Genomic DNA, 21,348 nt, shown 5'->3' with positions numbered 1-21,348 from the left:
ATTTGCGCAGCAGTTAAGATATTAAATTTGTTAAAAAAAAAATTAATTATTTACTGTGCTACATGAAAATGGAGAAGCAAGAAGCTGCAGTGTTGAGGAATAAATCATGTCCTATAGAAATGAAACAACGATTTGACGACGAACTGTCCAAAATGCGAGTTAATGCTGCAAGAAACAGTTTTTTCTTAACCGAAATTTCTTACCAGAAGTTAATAAATGATGTACAAAATGCCAAAACGACTACTAAGAAGGAACCCAGGGACTATAAATTACTAAAACGTTATGATGTAATAATCGTAGGAAAGAAAAGTAAACTCATTTATCCTGTTAAAGAAGGTATCAATACTATACAGTATTACATCACGGACTCAGAGTTATTTCAAATACTTCATGAAGCTCATTTAGCTACTGGACACGGAGGACGTGATAAAATGCTGAAAGAACTTTCAACCAAATACAAAAACATTACGCGTCACGACCTTGAACTGTATATCCACCTTTGTGAACATTGCCAAAAAAAAAAGAAAGGTATTAGAAAAAGCATTGTTTGGAAATCTACGATTATTTCCGAATTTAATTCCCGTTGTCAGGTAGATCTTATTGACTTTCAGTCTCAGCCGGATAGAGAATACAAATTTATTATGGTGTACCAAGATCATCTCACACAATTTGTGGTTCTTAAGTCTCTAATGTCAGAAAAAGCTGAGGAAGTAGCCAATAACCTAGTGGAGATATTCTCGTTGCTTGGAGCACCATCAATATTACAATCTGACAATAGTAGAGAATTTGCCAGTAATGTGGTAACCTGCTTGAAGGAACTTTGGCCAGCACTAAGTATCGTCCATGGGAAGCCTCGCCATTCACAAAGCCAGGATAGTGTCAAAAAATTGAATCAAGATATCGAAAATATGGTCTGTATTTGGATGCAGGACAACAAATCTAACTACTGGAGTGAAGGACTGCGTTTCGTTCAATTTATGAAAAATAGTACTTATCATTTTGGAATCAGAAAAACACCATATGAAGCTCTGTTTGGCTGTGAATGTAAAGTAGGGCTTACAACGTCTTCTCTATCAGAAGATGTTTTAAAAGACATAAATACAGAGGAGGAGCTAGAAAGAATAATAGAAAGCGTCCAAACAATGGAAAAAAATGAAACTAATCAGATTAAGTCAGAAAAAGAGCCTGTTTTACAAAACTTGGATAAGATTATTGTCGAGAGTGAATTAAACCAACATGATGAAGACATGCCTACCGAAGAGATTTCCGTTTTGGATACCTGTTGTGTGTGTTTAAAGGAAACGAGTGATACACTTGTATGCAGAAAGTGTCGTCAAGATATTCAAACCTACTGTGGCCATACTAGTAAAGATAATGAAAATGCTATTGAAGATAAAATAAATTCTAAAATCAAACTGGAAATACAAGCGAAAAAAATGAAAATGAATTCGGAAAATGAATTTCCCACTGTTCCTGTGGGAACTACTGTGCAAGTTCCTATTCCTGACGTCGACAAGGGTGAGCAAGGTGATTCGCGCTGTATATTGGCAGTTGTAATGAGTGTTACAGAGAATGGTTTCTACCGACTTGGAACTTCTGAAGGAATTTTAAAACAAGAATATGCGAGATCACACTTCACTTTATGCAGTAAAAACTTGCTTAGAATTGAAGATATTCCTGACCAAAAAATTTCTCTCCCGTCAGTTACAATTGATCAGTCCAGTGGAAGCAGCCAAGAATTCGTTAAATGTATGTGTAAGAGAAATTGCCGAACTATGAAATGTCTTTGCGTGAAAAATGTAATGAAATGTAATTCAAAATGTCATTCAAGCCTATCATGTTGCAATAAGTAGGTTAATTAAAATTTCTTATTTTTTATATGAAAATTTTGTTACCCCTAATAAAAAAGGTATAAATTTTGTTTTGTACAACTTTCATCTTTCTTTACGTATTTTCAATAAGTTTTTTTTAATGGCACTCTCTCTTCTCTCTCTCATTATTTTTTCATAATAACATTTATATTTTAGAGGAATGCACGTGTAGAGATACGTAATATACTGATCGGCGGTCCGATACCGATATCCTTGCCCGTATCTTGTTTCTCCTTATCTTTTCGAGAAAGCCCAAAAATCAATAAAAGGAGTTTCCCTTTATCATTTCTCCTTTCGGCTCGCTTGTGGTGTTGTGTGTGTGTGCGTGCGTGCGCGAATATTTCCTAATAATGTATCCTTCTCAACATTATCTAAACAGCATTTGGTATTCTGTAGAATGCCTAAGTATTATGTGCAATGCCGGCATTTCCTACTTTGCCGGTAACATATATATATATATGTATATAAATATTTTATACGATGTTCAATTATTATTATTGCTATAATAAGATATATATAATAAGTTGATAGATTCATTACATGGCCTTGATAAAATAAATGAAAACAATTTTATAGGAAAAATTATATTATATTATAAATAAGTAAGCACCATCTTAAATTTTTGACTTCAACGATTAAGAAACGTTTTATTAAAATTAAAAAAAAAAAAACGACAGTTTAGAAACAATTGTTCAAATAAATAAACACAAATGTCCAATTTTTATTTCATTATTATATTTTCTATGTTTTTTGAAATCCAAACACATCTATTTACGACTTATTGTTAAAATAATACAATAAATATCTGGATTTTTCTAAAATTAAAATATCTTCCTTTTCTTGACATCCTCGGTGTGAGACACGTAATTAATTTCTTTTTCTTCTTTTTATTTTTTTCTCCTTTTTAAAGGCTTTCTCAAATGCTCGTGTAGTATTTTTTTTTTTCTTTATTATTATATATTTTTTTTTTTTTTTTCATTTTTTTCTTTTCTCAATCACATGCAGCTTCGTTCAAAAATTAAATAGTTCATCATTTAACATAATAATCGTATATTATGACAAAACTAAAAAACTGTTTTTATTATTATTCGATCTGTAAATTATTTTTAATATCTAACTTGACTTTATGTTAAAAATATAAAAGCGTGAAAAAAAAAGTATAACTTCAAAAAACGGAAAACTAAATTAAAAATATGAGCACATTTTTTTTTTGTGTCGAATATGTGCATATTACATAATTATAATCGGTAAACAGAAAACAAAATAAGACAGAGGCAAGATATATTTTTAATGTTTGCTCTATTCTACACTGATTTTTTTTTCTTTCTTTCTTTTTCTATTTTTTTTTTTTTTCGTTCACATCTATTAATTGTATTTAATTGCAATTGTGACATATCTCTCTTTCTCTCACTCTCTAAGAATATATTGCATAATAATTTACAATTTATTGTTATATATAAAATAGTAAAGTCAGATAATAAGAATGTTCTTACCACGATGATACCCTTCTTTTGCTTTTTTGTTTTTCTATCTTTTTTTTTTATTTGGAATCTAACAATTATTTTCTTTTTTAAATATTATTTCATTTAAAGCCACGATGACCATTTGTTTCACACAATCATCTTTTCTATAAATTTGATAATATATCTAGACATTCTTTCAGTTTCACATTATTATTATTATTTTTATTTTTATTATTATTATTATTATTATTATTATTATTAATATTAATCATGGAAAATATTCCCTCACATAAACTTCATGGCATATTGCAAGCTCACATATAATATTAACACATATTTATTATTATATTCACTTATGTAACTCGCATTGAATGGTTTTTTTTGGGGGGGTTTTTTTCTTTTTTTATATATGAGATTGTAAATGCTTCTAGTTTTATTTATTTATTCACTTATTTATTTGTGTATTTTTGTTGAGTTTACTGTAACGTTGTCCTTTGCGAGATAATATAATATTTAAAACTTAATAAACGTATATAAATTTATCCAATTACACAAAAGAGTAATACGAATGAATAGAGTGAAAAGTCTTAGAATGAAATTGTAGCAAAATAGTAGAAAAATATAACAATAAAAAGCACGATCTCCAAATTTATAATTCTGTTGGTTTAAACCAGTGGTAATCTTATCAAAGGGGGGGATCGTCTAAGTAAGATACATTCAAGCACTGAAAATGCTACCAATAAGCGCTGACAAAAGAAATAAACTTGTATTCCTATTTTTTATGAAGAACCTTACATCTTATACAAAGACAAAAATCAATTACCTCCAGTATCTGCATTGTAAAATAGAAATTTGTAAAAATCACTAAGGCTAAGTCAATTAAGTAGACATTATGTTTTCTTTTTTCTGTTTTACTGATAAATATTCAAAGAGAGTCAGGCTAAGGTATAACGTACGTATGGGACTTCGACATCGTTTCCTTCTGCATCGTTACAGCAGAGTTCAAATACTAATGCTTTTACGTGCGGTTCCAATTTTTTCTTCGATACTTTTTTCACAACCTCGGACATAAGTAGGCCCATACGCTCTTCGCATTTTGGTCTTGGCATAAAAAACGAATACAACATACATACTCCTTGGGATAGCATGGTTACTTCGAGGTTATGAATATTTTTGAAGTAATTTAAAAATTCTTTTAACGTTAGTTCTCCCTTAACTTCGAAACGATCCCATAATGTCCATTCCGTGTCGTAATATTTTAATTTAGGTGCCGAAATTGGTTCAGAGAATCCAAAGAATGGTAAGGCCAGATTAACAAAACCATTTTTATAAACAGATAAGTCTCTAACACCTCGGGTTAATTTGTATAACTCTAGACACACCAATCCAGCTACTACAGATGTAGTTGTGGCTATAGCTGGAATAATCTTTCCAGCTATGAGCTTACTCTTATGCCTATCCGCAGGTGCAATTTTGTAATTAGTAGCACGTAAATTAGATGCAGCTACTATGAAGTCTATATGGAAATTCGAATCGTCATCTTTTTCAAAATCTTGAGGATGTATTACCAATCCATTAAGTTCACTAACTTTTGGTAATTCTTCTTGCAACTGACTTAGCCTTTCGTGATCGAGATTTCCACTTGATACTTGACCCATTCCATTAGATACTTGAACCTGAGTATCTGTTTCAGCTATTTTAACGCCTGACTTTGGAGTAAACTCCGGTACTTGAACAGTGGAAACTATTTTAGTAATTTCTTCACGATCCCGATTAGTTTTAATTCCATAGACCTTTGCCTTTAAATTAGCAGCAGCGATGATATAATCCATATGCAAAGTATTGTTAACATCAAAGACCAGTGGATCGGGACAACGTTTTGGTCCAGACCAAAACAATTGTCCACTGGATGTTACTTGATCAGGTGGAAAATTAAATAGTAATTGTCTGATTTGATTACTATATTGCTCTTGCCAATGACAACGAGCCCATGCGACACAATCAGCAAATGTTTTAGGTCTTTCATCAACTAATGCAGTTTTAACAGATTCTAGTACTTCTAATGGTTGCGTACCAGGCAGTTTTAAGGTTCTCTCTACAAATTGAGGATCTGAAATATATTGAGCTGCATTTTCTGCAGCTTGTCTGAATAAACCTTCGAAATAATCTCTAGCCCACTGTAGAGTATGTTCTATAGCATTAGGAAAATTCTTTAAAGTACAAATTGGTATACTTTTTTCTGGCGGATCTTGCGAAGAACTATATGATTCGGTTAAAAATGGGACAACCACTTGAGTATTACCTTTTGTACCTAAGGTACCAGATTCTAGTAAAGATTTACGATAATAGACACATCGACGATCCATATAAATGCGTGCATTAACATTATCTAAAGCATTAGCAACTCCATCGAGATCTTCGAAGAAATCATCATTGTATATCTTTTCAGTTTCAGCACATACTCTATTTTCATGAGCGATAACTTTCATGTCAGGATTCATTCCTTTAATAACTCTCGCTGCTGTAGATGACTTAGATGTTTGAACATCGGATGGTCTGAACAAAAATTGTCTATTTAAATTGGATTTTTCTATTAAATCCATATCTGTTACAGTAACATAACCATTTTCTGATCCAACTCCTATCATAGCAAAATTCTTCAATAGCTCACAACCAATAGCACCTGCTCCAACAACAAAATATTTTAAACTACCGATCTTGGATTGAAATGGTCTTCCAAAAACAGCTATTTGCCGATCATAACGAGTACCAAGTGGACTACAATCTTTTTCCTTAGGTCCTTCTTTAGGCAGACATTCGATTGCATCGAAGTACAACCATTGATATATGGGATGGAATTTGCCAGTACAAGCTTTCATTACTTCTTGAGCTACGACACCACCTATTGTAGCATTCATAGGATTTAAATCACCGGAAGAGATTTTAGCAAACGTTTTCAATAAATCTGTATTAATCTCGATGTCATCTTCAGTTTCTTTTTTAATATTTTCAGCGATACCTACAAATGCATCAGCATCTTCTTCATTCCATGGTTTAGGCAATCTTTCTTCGCTTTCTCGATAACGATCTAAAGCTTTAAATGCTAAATGCAATTGTTTGGGATAATCGAATTTTCCATAATCGGTTACTAAAAATTCAGGTTTTTTCAAAGCTTCATCCAGCGGTAGAAAATGCAATGTTTTTGGTACCTTAACTTGCGTTACGATCCCACCTCTTATATACTCAGAATAAGTAGAAGTATCCCCAATACTAAAAGTATATGGTCCAAGTACTTTGATCTTTTTAGGTTCGCAACCGTTAAGCTCATTCATGCCTTGAATTTCTGAGAATGTTACATAATCGCCATCTTCCATACCATGACGAGTATCATCTAAACATGTAATAACTCCTTCTGAATCCTTAGAAATACTAGCAATCATAGCACTAACAGGTGGTTCGCCATTGGTGTCTACGACAGTGAACGACTGACCAAAATCGCAGAAAACCTGAGAAAACAGACCACGGGTATCGGCAATAATAAGCGCTATATCATTGGCATGAGTAATCTGAGAGATACGCAATTGTTCTGAAAGCGGAGTCTCTGACAATACGATGACTCTAAATTTCTTGATAAAAGATTCAGTTAAAGGTCCGCAATGATATGAAGTTGGTACATAGTTGTTAAGTTCTGAAAGACGTTGACAACAAGCAGCAGCCCGATTTTTACCTAGAAATGATAATTATAGTTAGATAAAAAGAACTTAAGATCTCATTCTTAAGTCGTAACGACTTAATTAAATCATCCATTCTACGTTAACAAAATCTAATATGAACGATTAGCATAGAAACTACTATTTCTACTTACCGATATCTTCTTTGGTAAGATAAAATTGTGACCCAAGATCTGAGAGTTGACAAACGGCATTGTCGTGCAAGGTGACTGATTTGACACCCCCAAGGATAACATTTTTAGCTACCTCAACACCAAGACCACCCAATCCGGAAATGAGGACATCGGAGGTTGCCATACGTCTCATGGCATCGTGTCCGAGGACGTAAAGCTGCCTGGAATAAAGGCTCTCGTCGATTTCGGCGGGAGCCCGGGATGACGTCGAGCCATTCTTCGCCATGTCTGCGATTGTCTTGGAGTCGTCGGCACCTCCCGTTGTGGCAGCAAAGCGTGGCTTCTTGGCTGGGGGGTCAACGGAACTCTCCACCACCTCAGCACTAGACATCGGACCTCACTAATCGCCGTATTATGCCCCTCGATTTGTCCTTATCAACCCGGCCGACTGACTTTTCTTCTTAACACTTATTCTTTTACTTTTTCACCGATTATTTTACTGGGGCCTAGAACGCGCGCACTACCACCACACCAGCAGCAGACGCACGACCACTCTACACAAGCGCCCCCTTCACCAACGATCTTTCCTTTCTCTCTCTCTTTCTCTCTCTCTCTCTCTCTCTCTCCTTCTTTATTTTTTCCTTTCTTTCTTTTTTTTCTCTATATCTTTCTATCTATCTTCTCTATTTCCCTTTGGCTTCTTCTTCTTCTTCTTACTTTTTTTCTTCGTTTATTCCTTTATTTTCCTTTCCCTTTGTTATTTTCTCCTTTCTTCAATGACGATACGCTTATTATTCTCCTAAACCTTCCTTTCCTCTCCTCTCTCACCCTTCCTTCCTTCCTTCCTTCCTTTCTTCCCTCCACCGTTCCTTTCTTTCTTTCTTTCTTTCTTCTTGACAATGCTTCGACAAAAAGAAATCTATTATAGGTTCAACCACGTACCTTATTATACGTCAATTCACATCTACAACAAATCTATTTACGTTGCTTCTTGTAAATTCGTTATTACTTTCAGCGATTACAAATTCTTGCACTTTCATTCGCTTTTGCTAATGTCACGTCTATGTTCTCTCTCTCTTTCTCACCTTGTGTTTCTCTCTTTCTATCTTACCGATCTATCTCTCTCCATTGATACGTCCCTCTCGAACGACGTGTTGCCAGCCGAACAGTCGGTAAAGCAGTTCTGATTTTTGGTGTGTTCGTAAACTTCGAGAAAGAAACTATTATTTTTCTTCTGTGGGGTTTTAAGTTTTATTGAAGGATTGCGAAAAATGATTAATCGAGGTAAGTCGATAAATTCTTTTTACATTTGTTTTTTGAAATGTTGAATTTTCATTTTCTCAGAAACAACGTTCTATGTTCCAACTATAATGCGTGTATGTATGTGTACATGTGTTGGGTGTTTCTCTGTATCGATTTGGTCAAATGAAGTTGGAAACAAAGGATCTTACTAAAAATGAGGTTGCACGATTGAATCGATTTGCGACTAACCGGAAGTGATTTCATACAAGTCCAATTTTTATACTAACTATAGTACCATTCAATTTCCTTTGGCTAATTTGATTCATTTATTATTTTATTATCCATTTTTTATTCGTTTCTTTGTTCAATTCTATGATCGATTTGTTATAGAAGCATCCATTTTCTATAAACAATGTAATAATTGATAGATACATGTGTGTGCATGTGTATAAAAATATGCTATATATATATAATTGTATGATTATTTCATTTTTACAAATCAATAAAATTAAGAATGAAGTTCCAAGAAAATGATTACTTTGTCATGATAAACGTTTATACGCTTCTCTGCGCCATCTGCAGTATTTTCGAAGAAACAAATTTGTAAAGTGTACGGAAGTCGCGAAAATATTCAAATGATTTTAAATTATTGTTTTGCAATGTTCGAAACGTGCGTCAATTTTTTATAAATAAAATAATTAAAATATATAATATGTGTACGTGTGTGTATAAAAATATATGGTATAAATATATCGTAAGATTATTTTTTTTTAAGAATCATTATAACATCGAAAACGAGATATATTTTTTTAAAAATCGATTATTGTAAATTTTTTTATACTTCATTACGTTATTTGTAGAGTTTTCAGAAAAATGAATTTGCGAAGCGTATAAGAACGCGCGAAAATGTTCAGAAGATATTTGAATTAGTGTTTTACAAGTTTCGAAGTGTAAATCAATATCTTATGAACATCGTAATAATTGATTTCATATATATGCGCGTGTGAGTGTGTGCGTGTATGAAAATATTTTATATTTATATATCATAGAAAAATAATTTTCTTTTCAGGAATAAAATAATAAAATCAAAAGATTGAGATTTAAAAATCCTAAAAGACCGATTATTCATTCATTGTGATGAACCTCAATGCGCTTCTCTGGCCATCTACAGAATTTTCAGTGAAGTAAAATTTCGAATCATACGAGAAGCCGCGAAAATTTTCGCAAAATATTTGAAGCAACTTTTAAAGTTTTCAAAAACATTCGAATGTATCTCCCCAACATAAAAAAAGGGAAAGAAATGATAGAGGTAAGTTAATTAATAATTTTATATAATCAAAGAGTTTTAATTATTCTTTATTTTGATATTGATTATGTATTTTGGACACAATTATTGGTGAACGTCGCCAAATTGGAAAGTCTTATCGTTTATATAAAAAAGAGTCAATTTAAGGCAGGTAATTACGAAAGAACAAGGCGATAAAACTGTGTAGATCGTTCTTCGTCCTTGTATGGTTTACAAGACTCTCGATGAGTTTAAAACTTGCATGAGTACGTATTTACGTATATACCTTCGGCGTTCACTTGCTTCCAACAGCAAGTCCAAATATGGCGTACAGTTTTAAAACTACACCCAAAGACATTCCTTATCTTACCTACTCACGTATTAGATATATATGTATATATACGTATGTATATACACAATATATTCTAGTTGATACGTGTTAATAGGTCAAAGCTGCATTTAATGATCTTTACACAGTAAAAAAAAGAAATATACTAGATGCTTACTTTTTTTCTTTATCAAATTTTGCTAACACATAAACAATAAAATAAAAAAAGAACAATACATGTGCGACTTTTTTTAAGAACGCATTATTTATATTTTAATTGTTTGAAATAATATAGCCAAAGAATTGGAATAAAAATATATAATACATATATTTATAATATTATTAATATTATTAAATAATTAATATTACATAATATATTGAATATATTATCGAATAAATATTTTGTAAAATGAAATAAACAAAAATTGTTTTTCTTTCATAAAAATAAATTGTTATTTGTAATACAATTATTTCTTCGATACACGAGAAAATACTTATTTTGATGAATAAAATTCTATTAAATTATTTCACAGTTGAAATCTTCACCAAAGGAGTCATACGATACGCAACACAATCTACGTAAGAGAGAACACAGTCATCGACTCTTGCAACGATATTTCTCACCACCGATGTTATGGAACAATTCTCCTCCCCTTTCTTCAATCTTCATTCTACGTTTCTTCGAACATATAAATACTTACTTACGCATATACAGGGACGATAAGATTAGGTGAAAGGGGAAGAGATAGTCGAAAAAGGTAGAGTTGTAAGAATAAAAGAAATATAAGAAGAAGAAAAAAGAAAAAGAAGAAGAAGGGGAGGAAAAAGAAAAGAAGGAAAAGGGGGTGGGTGGTGGTGGGAGAGGTGTAGGAGGAGGAGAATTAGAGGAAGAAGAGATTCACGCGTGTATATATAGAACAGCCCCTCACCCCTCAGTGAGGGCCGAGGATGCCGAAGGCGAGGGACCGCAAACTATTCTTGGAGAACCTTAGAACGTGCGGAGTAACTACCTTCGATGTCTTCTCTTTCCCGATTCGGCGTCAGTAAACGTCAGTAAACCGCTGTAAGCCACCGCGAAAAGATTAACGCTCGAAACGTACGACACACAGGGATACCTCTTTACTTCCTTACTTATTTATTCATTCATTCATTCAATTTTTTAGTTAGCTATTTATTTAATCGCTTATTTGCTCACACGCTTACTCGCTTATTTACTTATTATTTTACTTACTTTTGCTTTTTTCAATTTCTTTCTTGGTAATACGTCGGAGAATAATTATTGTATCTATATGTAAATAAGAGTAGATATTTTTTATTTTTACACATGTAAATATAATAAGTGGATTTATAGCAACGCGTGTGCATTTCTGTGTGTATGTGTAGTTAATGTGCGTGTACGTTTTAAATTCATTTTTGCATTTATCTGATGTGATAGAGAAAGAAAAAGATAGATAGTTAGAGAGAGAGAGAGAGAGACTAATAGAATTTTATTATTATAATTATGACAATTTGTTAAGTGCGTTTAATCAAGTCAAGTGCCGTGCGAATGTTATTTTCATTCTGTCAAAATTTTCTCTCTTTATCTTTCACTTTTTTTCTCTCTCTCTCTCTCTCTTTTTAGATTGTGAATTTTAAATACGATTCCCGCGAAGAATTACCAAATATTTTTTGGCGGTAAGATTTGTCAGTTTCTTTAATCATAATCTTTTAGATTCTTTATTCTATAATATATATTATAGAATTATTTATTGTTTGATATATTTTTTTGGTAAGATTTTTTACTCACCTGTATCTCGTTGAAAATATTTTTGTTTACCCGTTCGCGATTATTTTTTTCTACCAGTAGTTTCTACGAATATATGATCCATTGTTAAAAATAAAAAAAGAACGAAGAATCACCGTGTCTATTTTTAAACAACGCTATTATTGGATAAGTGTACTTTCTAACTCTCTTAACATTCGTATTTGAAAATTCAATTCTTCGTATGCAATGATTAAGCGCATTCGTGGTTAAGCGTCTAACCAACGTTAAAGTTTAATTACTTCAAACGTGATTTTGAAATGATCGATATAAAAGTACATAAAACAAAGTAAACGAGTTAATGAACCATTGAGAATTATAATTCGAACTTAATGTTCCTAATCATTTAAATTAAAATAAATTATTTTCTTATTATCGGTTTCACAAATATTATGACTAATCATAAGAGCATGTATCATTAATTTAATAAAAGATACTCCGAGATTAGCGAAAAGTTTCATCGTTGATTTGTGTTTTCGAAGAAGAATGATTACAAAGTTTACCCTTAGCTCGTAATATTAGACCTTGAGAAAAAATCGAATATATCTTCATATCCCAAAAATATCTTGGCACTGAGCCTTAGCGGATGGGGCATTCTAAGTCAAACCAAGATTTGCATCTTGATGTCATGGATTCGAATGGTATCCAATTATTATTTATCGAAATCGATTGGAATATCATTTTTAGAGTATATTTTTTTCTTTTCACCCAACGACGAGAGATTCGAATAAAATGATATTTATTAATGACATCGATAATCGTACAAATCGAAAATATAATAAATTAATGAACGTCAAAAAAACAACAACAACAAAAATTGAAATATAAAATTGCAACAGCACAATGATACAGATCAGAGATCAGAAAGAGAGAGAAAGAGAGAGAGACTTTCTATATTGCAATTGTAAAAGAAAAAGAAAAAAAACTGATTCACCAATTCAACCCTGACCTCAGTTTTGCGTACGCGCACATAAACGCACGTTTATTCATGCACGTATATACAAATACACGTGTGTCCTAAATATCCTATATCGCTAATGATAAATAAAATGTTTTAAGTTTCAGAGAAGAAAAAAAGACTCGTATCGTCGTATTTGAAAACTGGTCTCCGTTGTCGTCGTCGTCGGAAAGGAGAAGATTCCGATAGTAAACGGGAGTGTGTATAAGATAGAACCGAGGTAGTGGAAGAAGAGGGTAAGGGAGGAGACGTGGGTCACAATTCCAGCGAGGTCCAGGATTACTCGACAGATTGCGCGCGCACACACAACTCTGAGTTTATTCAGCTGATCCGCGAAACACCGTCGGTATATTCCTCGGAGAACTGACGTTCCTACTACACATTGAACGAGCGGTTCTTCGATACACACTACTTAACAAGTAAATACGTGTATTCCATACATATATACATACACGTAGATATATACACATATATATATGTAAACATATATGTGTATATAGATGAGAGTCAGGTAGCGTTAGCATTCCAATCCCCACCATGACTACTGCCTGTTAACAGGGTGCCCGGTTACCACCACCATCACCATCACCATCACCACCACCACTACCACCATCAGCAACAGAGAGCCGGCCGATAAAATGAATCAGAATGATAAGTCAGTCAAGTGCGAGAACTCCGAGGAGGAAGAGTGCGAGATGGTTGAACGTGAATTGGCTGAGGATGCACAGTGGAAGCGTATACAACAGAACACCTTTACGAGATGGGCAAACGAACATCTCAAGGCCATCAACAAGAACATAGACGACCTCGAATGCGATCTTTCGGACGGTCTCAAATTGGTCGGGCTTATCGAGGTGCTATCCCAAAAACGATTACCCAAACATAATCAAAGACCTACCTTTCGATCCCAGAAATTGGAAAATGTCTCAGTCGCTTTAAAATTTTTGGAGGATGAGGGTATACGTATCGTCAGTATCGGTGAGTGATTTATTACACTGTTATTAATATATATATATATATATATATTATGTAATTTTAGATATAATCTTTAATTTAACGTACCCTACTGTTAGAATCAACCGATAATGTGTTCCTTACACACAGACGCCGCCAGATCATTCGTTCACGAATCCTTTCAACGCAAGCGCGTGGAATATTTCCGTATTCTCTCTTTCACTCTCTCTTTCTCTCTCACTCTCTCTTTACGTTTAACCATGTATACGTGCACTGGTGTTGTGTTATTGTTCTGTTGTTCGTCGAATACGCAGGCGCGCGCCCGCCACGCACACGCGAGAACGCACCGCGTGGTGCATCTCTTTCGGAAGATGGAACATTCGAAAACATTGATTGATCTGTCCCTTATTATTCTTCGTATAATATTTCAATGATAATGTTATACAAATCATTAATAATTTTTATAAATGTATAAACATATTTATCTATCTTTTCCTTTTTCCCCTCCTCTCTCTCTATCTTTCTCTTTCTATTCGATTCGCGCGCATATGAGTGTGTATGTGTGTTAGTTTGAAAACAAAAGTAATATGTAAATATACACATAGAGATTATCGTATTTTCAAATGTTATGATTTCAATGTAAACCAAGTTACTTATTTTCTTACTGATCATTTCTATTACATACGTAAACAATTATCTATCGTTCGTTATTATTTTAAATGTAAATATCGTTTGTGATCGTTAATCGAGCAATTAGTTCGCGTTGAGTAACGCGAATTTAATAGCTCGGAATTTATTCTCTCGGTTTACATACACTCGGTCTATTCGATTTAAAACATTGATATTATGATTTGATAAACGTACAGACGACGACGACGCGTCTCTGTCAGCAGAACACAACCACATATTATAGAAATATATATTTAAGTTGTATCGAAATTATTATAAGTGATTTTTTTGTTTTATTACTATCGGTGCTTGGAGAGGTGTTTTTGTGTGATTAATCAAATTCTTTCCTTATCTCTGCGTGCGTGAGTCGATGTTTAAAAAAAGAACAATTATTTTTCAACGACGTTATACTACACATTTGGTATGTTTCTTCGTTCGTTCGTTTCTTTTTTTTTTTTTTTTTTTATATTATTATTTTATATTTTAATATATAAATATTGTCTGATAGATTTTCTCATTTTCATTGATTGGGGTTTGATCTGTCATTAATATTTTTTTATAATCATTATTATGAATATTTAAATGATTAACAAATAATTCATTACATTAATAGATAGCTATACAAACAGATAACATTATACAAACAATTCAAACAATATTTCTACAATGAGTCACAGAAGTATTTTAAATTGATATAAATGATAATTAAATTGATTTCACTATAGTAGTTGCACACCTATATACACGCGATATATAATAACAAATATAATTATTATTATTATTTTTCTAATACTTAATAGTGATACTTCTTAATATCTCTTATAACGCGTTGTAAACGATTGTAAACTCTTGTGAAATCAATTTTGTTATCATTAACGTCAAATGAAAAATTAGTCTTATTTTAAAATACTTTTCTTATAATAAAATTGAAAAATAGAATAATCTTAACATATGTTTCTGTCTCTATAAGAATTTGAATAATATATTACAATATAAATAAATATTAATTGTTTAACACTGACAGTAACAGTACGAATACTTATGTGACTTATCATATATATATGTACATATAAAATTATTATTGTATCGTATGCACGAAACATATACATACACATATTTTGCTTGGATTTCTTGATCATCGTCGTTTAGACACGTAATACCGACATAATTTGTTATCATATCAAAACCACTTTATTACGTCATCGTCATCAGCGGTAGCAATAGCAACAGCAGTAGCAAGAACATCACGTTCACTTCTTGCCCTTGATATTTATTCATATACATATATATATACATATATACGTTTTATCTAAACGTTCAAATCTTATTTTCGAATGTACATCTATAATTCATCTGTTCGATTTTAATCAAAGATGGTAAAATTTCGAAATCAATCATACACATACATACACACACACATACGCGCGTTGAATGATTTTTAACTATGACGTAATAGTTTGACCTCTTTATAAACGAAGAAAAGAATTTTACCGGTAATTAAGTATGCGAAGACACTGCTTCGCGTTCGCAAGGATAAATATATTCTACACTGTGGCGCCAGAAACTAATTCATCATTCTATACCATGGAATAAAATTATTCAGAACACAACCATAATTGCTTAAAATTAGTCATCCGCTCGTTATCGCGTTAAAAAAAAAAGAAAAAAAAAACAGTAGCTTCAATATCATATCCAAAGTTTGTCATTAATTATTATAATCCTTATGATTAATATTAGTAATCATTATTTGTATAGAATATTGTCTAATGCTTATTTCATTTTTATTTAAATCATCTCTCTTCTCGTTATCGTTGTCGTTGTCGTCGTCATAGTCATATTTCTCGTCTTACACAGTCAGAAGATAGAAATTTTCGAAGAAATTTTTTTCATTCCTGTCATTGGTAAAGAGTGATATGTGTGTGGGACGATGAGTACGTTGTTAGAGTATGACGTCATTTCAGAAGATTCTACGAGAATCACAAGCTCTCGACCAATCAACAAAATTTCCTTCTATTCGTCGATCATTTTTTCGTTCGAATATAAAAAAAAAAAGAAAAAATCGTCTTTTCATAGATTTCTGTTTTATCGACAACACAATTCACAATTTCTTTTGCTTGGTAACGAATAATCTGGGCGTTAAATTTATCTTTAGAACATAGATAAGAATTTCATTAGTATGTATTATAGTATGTGCATAATATACGTACCTCTTTATATGTATAAGTTAAATGAGATTAAGATTAAGTAAGTCTCGTTTAAAATACTATTCGGTGTTTCTTTTCTTTTTTTTTTTTCTTAACCGTTATTAGATATTTATATACGTAAAGATTATTGTTCATCGAACGAGTCAAAACAACAAACAAGCTAAAAAACAAGATAATTAATAATTTATTTAATTTTGTATTTTTTGTAATAAAGGTTTTTTTTTATTTGTATAATTTTCTGTAGTCCATTGTAATGTTAACAAAATTGTCAATGTAACAGGAGCTTCGATATGTTTCACGTAGATAAAAAGAATGTAAAAATCATATATATATTTATGTTCATCGAATAAGTCAGCAAAAGAAAAAAAATCCATAGAAAGTGATTTATTTTATGTTGTTTTTATTTTGTTTTTTCTTTGTATAATTTCTTTTTTATTTTCTTTTTTTCTTATTGTAACAATAAAATGTACATCACGAATAAATGTTAATTCGTATACGCGTTATAAAGTTAAAGGAAAAAAAAATAGTAATAGAATTTTTTTCGATAGAAAATTAAATTTCATATTTTATATATTTTTATTATAGAAATTGTGTTCGTAGTAATGAAAGAGAAATAAAAAAAAAACAAAAACAAACAAAACAAAAGATTGAACACAAACGATTTATAATTTGTACGCATATGCACACACACACATAAATAAATATATAAATAAATAAATAAAATATGTAAGAATAATATAAGTCCATAAAAAGAATAAACAAAAAAAACAGAAAAAATTCAAAACAGTAATCGAAATTTTCTCGAAAGGAATAAAACAAAAAGAAAAAAAAATAAAACAAAAAATAAAAATATTTTATATTCGTTATCAAATTCGCTCGATACAATGTTCTTTTTTACGGGGGGGAAAAAAATAAAAGGAAAAAAAAAAATGTTGGGGAAGCAAAGGAGAGCTTTGATTTATCTCGTACATACTTAGAAACATACATACATACATATATATATCCTCATATATGTGTATATACGTAAAAGATCGATCTCTTGCTTTCAAGCCAGTAAAAGAGAAGAGAAGAGAAGAGAAATGAGAATGAGAGAGACAGAGATAGAGAAACTCTTATGAGTTCATCGAGCTCGTCGAATCAATGACGGCGTTGTAATTAACGCGTTCGTGATCGTGATTGCGTTTGAGAGTAACACGTGTGTCCTCATGTCGATCTACATTACGATCCTCGATCTTCGATCTTTCATTGCGAATAAAAAAATCACATATGTTTTTGTATATATTATTCGAATTTTTCTTCTTTTTTTTGTTTTTTTTTTTGTCGTTCTTCTCGAACCTACGAGACGATTCTTCCTTCTTCTTCTTCTTCTTCTTCCTTCGTATCCATTCCAGTGGAAAGAATTTACGCTGCAACTCTTTTGGATGAGGGTGAGTGGGGGAGGAAAGGGGGTTGGAGGGGGCCTGACTGACTCGTTGCTGACCTTCTTCTTCCTCTTATTTCTTTTTTTTGGTTGTCTTTATCTTTCTCATTCGTTCCTTTCTTTTTCCTCGTCTGTGTAACGCACGCGTATTTGATGATGGCAGGTGTAGACGGTGACGTCATCGGTGTCCCAAGGGATTACCTCATCGTTCAAATCGTACATTTTATTATAAACGCACGAAGAGTTGTTACTTTCAATTTTCTTTCTCTTTTTATTCTTATATCCCTGTTACTTGTTAGAATCATTACCCAGCTCCGTTCTTCGTAATTTGTTTTATTTACTTTTTCTCTTTTCTTCTTCTTCTTCTTCTTATTTTTCCTTCTTTTTCTTTCGTGTGTTCGTTCAAGTTAACAAAAGTTAAAACAAGAAGGGAAGAAAGAAAGTGAGAGAATCAAATACGATGTTTTACTTTGAACTTGAACCCACCCATTAACACGGACCACTGGGCTTAAATGTCCCTAGTTTTATTTATTATTATTTTTATTATTATTATTATTATTATATACTTCACAGGCTTCTCGGTGTGTTACGACAGAAGTTATATTTATCCGTGACGTTGACGAGCTTTCCTATAAGACATTTTTTTTTGTCGATCGGTTTCAAGTATTAAATACCTCGATTTTATTATTTGTATGTATATATATATATGTATGTGTATGTATTGTTTCGTATGTAGTACAAATATATATATATTTTTTTTTTAACAAATAATATTATAGTTATATTTTAGTTATTTGTTTAATTATTAATAGCCAATCTTTTGTCCAAAGAGTTAAGAATTAATATAAATAATTAAAATACATAGTACATGTGGAATATACAGTTCAAAGATCACTGATTCAAACATATACATTTTTTAAGGCTTTTTTCGCAAATTAAAGAGGGTAGATAGAACAATATCGATTAAGATGTTATAGAAAAGAGAGAGAGAGAGTGATAGAGAGACAGACTATGAGATTAAATTTACGCTGGAAATTTACGTTCTATTATAATTAATTCAATCATGTGACAATGAATGATTAAGTGCATGATAGCGTCAGAAAGTTATTTTATCTTCAAATCGTAATGCAACATTGAATATTCAAAGCTAAGACAGGACCACGGTTTTTTTTCTTTTTTTTTTTTATTCAATTTGAACTAGTATAAATAATAAAAAAAGAAAATTATTTCGAAAACATATATTGTTTATTGTAATGCTTTTAGTAGATGTAGAATAATATATTATAGGATTCCGTGAAATACAATATTAATTTAAACATGAATATGAAATTTTTATATATATATTTTTTTTTCTACCATTGCATAATATATTACATATTTAATAATATTATACTATATTATAATAGTTTCAAAATGTAATATTTGTATAATATTGTACATCTTTTTCTTTTTTTTTTTTTTTTATATCTTTCGAAGTTAGATAGTTTCGTATCGTTATTATTACTATTACTATTATTATTATTCCTAATTTTGTATTCATATCTTTTTCTATCTCTCTCTTAAAAATACGTATAATGTTATTTTATTTCTGTGTCAACGTTTGCTATTACAAAAGATTCGCCGACCATTTTTTGCACGAAAGTAGAATGCTTCATGAATAGAGAATATTTTAAAGCCGGCGGCGAAGGATCAACAAAACCAGACTCTCCTCGAACGCAACCAATATTTCTTTTTTCTCTTTTTTTTTTTTTTTATTTCTTTTTATTCCTCTTCTTCTTCGTTCTTCGTTCTTTCTCTCTTCCTCTTTCTATCGCAAACGAAAAGAAGACGTCCTTCTGGTTCTTCCTGGAATCCCTCTGCGCTTGATCCTAGGATTTTTATACTCGAGAGTTCTCATTCTTTAAAACCACATATGCTTTTCTATCGATTATTTCTATACGTATATTATTTTCTCTCGCGTTAAAACAAAAAGAAACTCAATTATATTAGTTATTTTTAAAAAATTTGTCTTGAATTGAATACAATAATTAATATTGAAATTAATAATAAAAAAACATTCTATATAATAAATATATATATTATGAATTTATTTTTATATATTAAATATATTATTAATATAAACAAAAATTATATTAAAATGTTATTTATTTTGATACTAAATACCAAACATTCTCTATACAAAATACTTGAGTGTGTTACTTGATTAAAAAAAAACAAAAATTCGACAAATTTTCAGTATCGAAATTCTAAATTAAAATTTATTTTATACACACATACACACAAAAAACAAATATTAACAATATTTCAAAGTATCTTAGAAATTAGAAACTTACCGCGAGTCTAGAGACCAGAGAAGGAAAATAATGTTAGAAAAATATTGAAAAAACAAAAAACAAAAGAAAACAAAATCAAAAATAAAAAAAATAAGGAAGAAACAGGATCGAGTTGTAAGGTAAGCCGTCCCTAACCGCAAAAGCCTTCCCTTTCGTTTTATCGTGGAATGTGTGACGTCATTACGTCCACAGGATGTGGTCGAGAAAAATTCCTAGGATAGAAAGCAATGGTGTGTGTACTTTATTTGGTGCGAAAAATCATACTTATTAGGATCATTTGTATTTTTATCGGATTGACCTTGACGAGATGTATTCGTTATTCCAAATAATTTCAATCAATGGTACACGTATAAAGAATAATATATTTAATACGTACGAACACATACGAAATTGATTTTTTTTTTTCGAATTTAGTACATTTGTTTGTTTTTTTCTTCTTTCTTTTAAATTAAATTTTGTATTTTTTAATATTTTGAAAAACTTGGCGGCTCGCATCGTAGTACATTAAGGTCACCGTCAAAACTGAAGGGTGAGGAAGGGTTAAGGCCTCGAAATCTTAGCTGCGTGTCATTGTTCCTTCTATAAGTAGAGTAACACGAGAATGCTTTAAAGAGTTGGAACAGATAGAAAGCGAAAAGGAGACACTACACGACTTCTTCTACTCTTGAAACTTACACCCATTGTCAACGTTTACTTGTTTGAATTATAGAAGAAGAAATAAAAACCCTTTGTTCCTTGGTATCAATTACTATATGTCAAACGTTTTTATATATTATTTATATTATTATCTCGTATTTTTTAAAAATTAATTATTAAAAGTCGTTCTTCAAATTTTGTTAAAAAGGCTTTGTATAATGAATTTAATTCATAAATCCGATTAGATTTGTTGTAAGATAAAAAATTGTTAATATACTTTTTAATTTATTTTTATAATCATTCAAATATATATTTCTTTCTTATTTTTTATTGAATTAAA

At 31.2% G+C, this 21,348-nt stretch overlaps 3 protein-coding genes and 1 long non-coding RNA gene across 4 annotated transcripts in view; 3 read left to right on the top strand and 1 right to left on the bottom strand.

Moving 5' to 3' along the window:
* The first annotated feature begins 68 nt into the window (after positions 1-68).
* On the top strand, positions 69-1,853 carry LOC106785579 (KRAB-A domain-containing protein 2-like). The gene has a single exon (XM_014746185.1). The coding sequence runs from the start codon at positions 69-71 to the stop codon at positions 1,851-1,853; it is 1,785 nt and encodes a 594-aa protein (XP_014601671.1).
* Positions 1,854-3,758: 1,905 nt separating this feature from the next.
* Positions 3,759-7,823, bottom strand: LOC106785594 (ubiquitin-like modifier-activating enzyme 1). Its single transcript, XM_014746205.1, has 2 exons — positions 7,200-7,823; positions 3,759-7,061 (listed from the first exon to the last, which is right to left on the bottom strand). Exons 1-2 carry the CDS (start codon positions 7,567-7,569, stop codon positions 4,270-4,272), a joined length of 3,162 nt encoding a protein of 1,053 aa, XP_014601691.1. The 5' UTR covers positions 7,570-7,823; the 3' UTR covers positions 3,759-4,269.
* A 532-nt stretch (positions 7,824-8,355) lies between these two features.
* LOC106785596 lies at positions 8,356-10,848 on the top strand. The gene is made up of 3 exons (XR_001381546.1): positions 8,356-8,462; positions 9,490-9,729; positions 10,567-10,848. It is a non-coding gene; the product is annotated as an uncharacterized LOC106785596 (long non-coding RNA).
* Positions 10,849-10,876: 28 nt separating this feature from the next.
* The window catches only part of LOC106785578 (filamin-A-like), a 17,269-nt gene continuing 6,797 nt past the window's right edge, over positions 10,877-21,348 (top strand). The window contains exons 1-3 of the mRNA XM_014746184.1: positions 10,877-11,129; positions 12,894-13,211; positions 13,351-13,770. Of these exons, the coding sequence (XP_014601670.1) occupies positions 13,431-13,770 (340 nt within the window). The 5' untranslated portion in view covers positions 10,877-11,129; positions 12,894-13,211; positions 13,351-13,430. The remainder of the gene's footprint in view (positions 11,130-12,893; positions 13,212-13,350; positions 13,771-21,348) is intronic.

Source organism: Polistes canadensis, unplaced genomic scaffold, assembly GCF_001313835.1.
Source record: "Polistes canadensis isolate GaletaPanama2010 unplaced genomic scaffold, ASM131383v1 scaffold_53, whole genome shotgun sequence".
Taxonomy (NCBI): Eukaryota; Metazoa; Arthropoda; class Insecta; order Hymenoptera; family Vespidae; genus Polistes; species Polistes canadensis.
This window is presented reverse-complemented; position numbering and strand designations above follow the sequence as displayed.

Bases quoted from the DNA above. Each gene is read 5' to 3' on its own strand.
- LOC106785594 (XM_014746205.1), bottom strand. From the start codon at position 7,569: ATGTCTAGTGCTGAGGTGGTGGAGAGTTCCGTTGACCCCCCAGCCAAG. The intron at 7,062-7,199 runs GTAAGTAGAAAT...TATCATTTCTAG, and splicing joins TCTTACCAAAGAAGATATCG to GTAAAAATCGGGCTGCTGCT.
- LOC106785579 (XM_014746185.1), top strand. From the start codon at position 69: ATGGAGAAGCAAGAAGCTGCAGTGTTGAGGAATAAATCATGTCCTATA.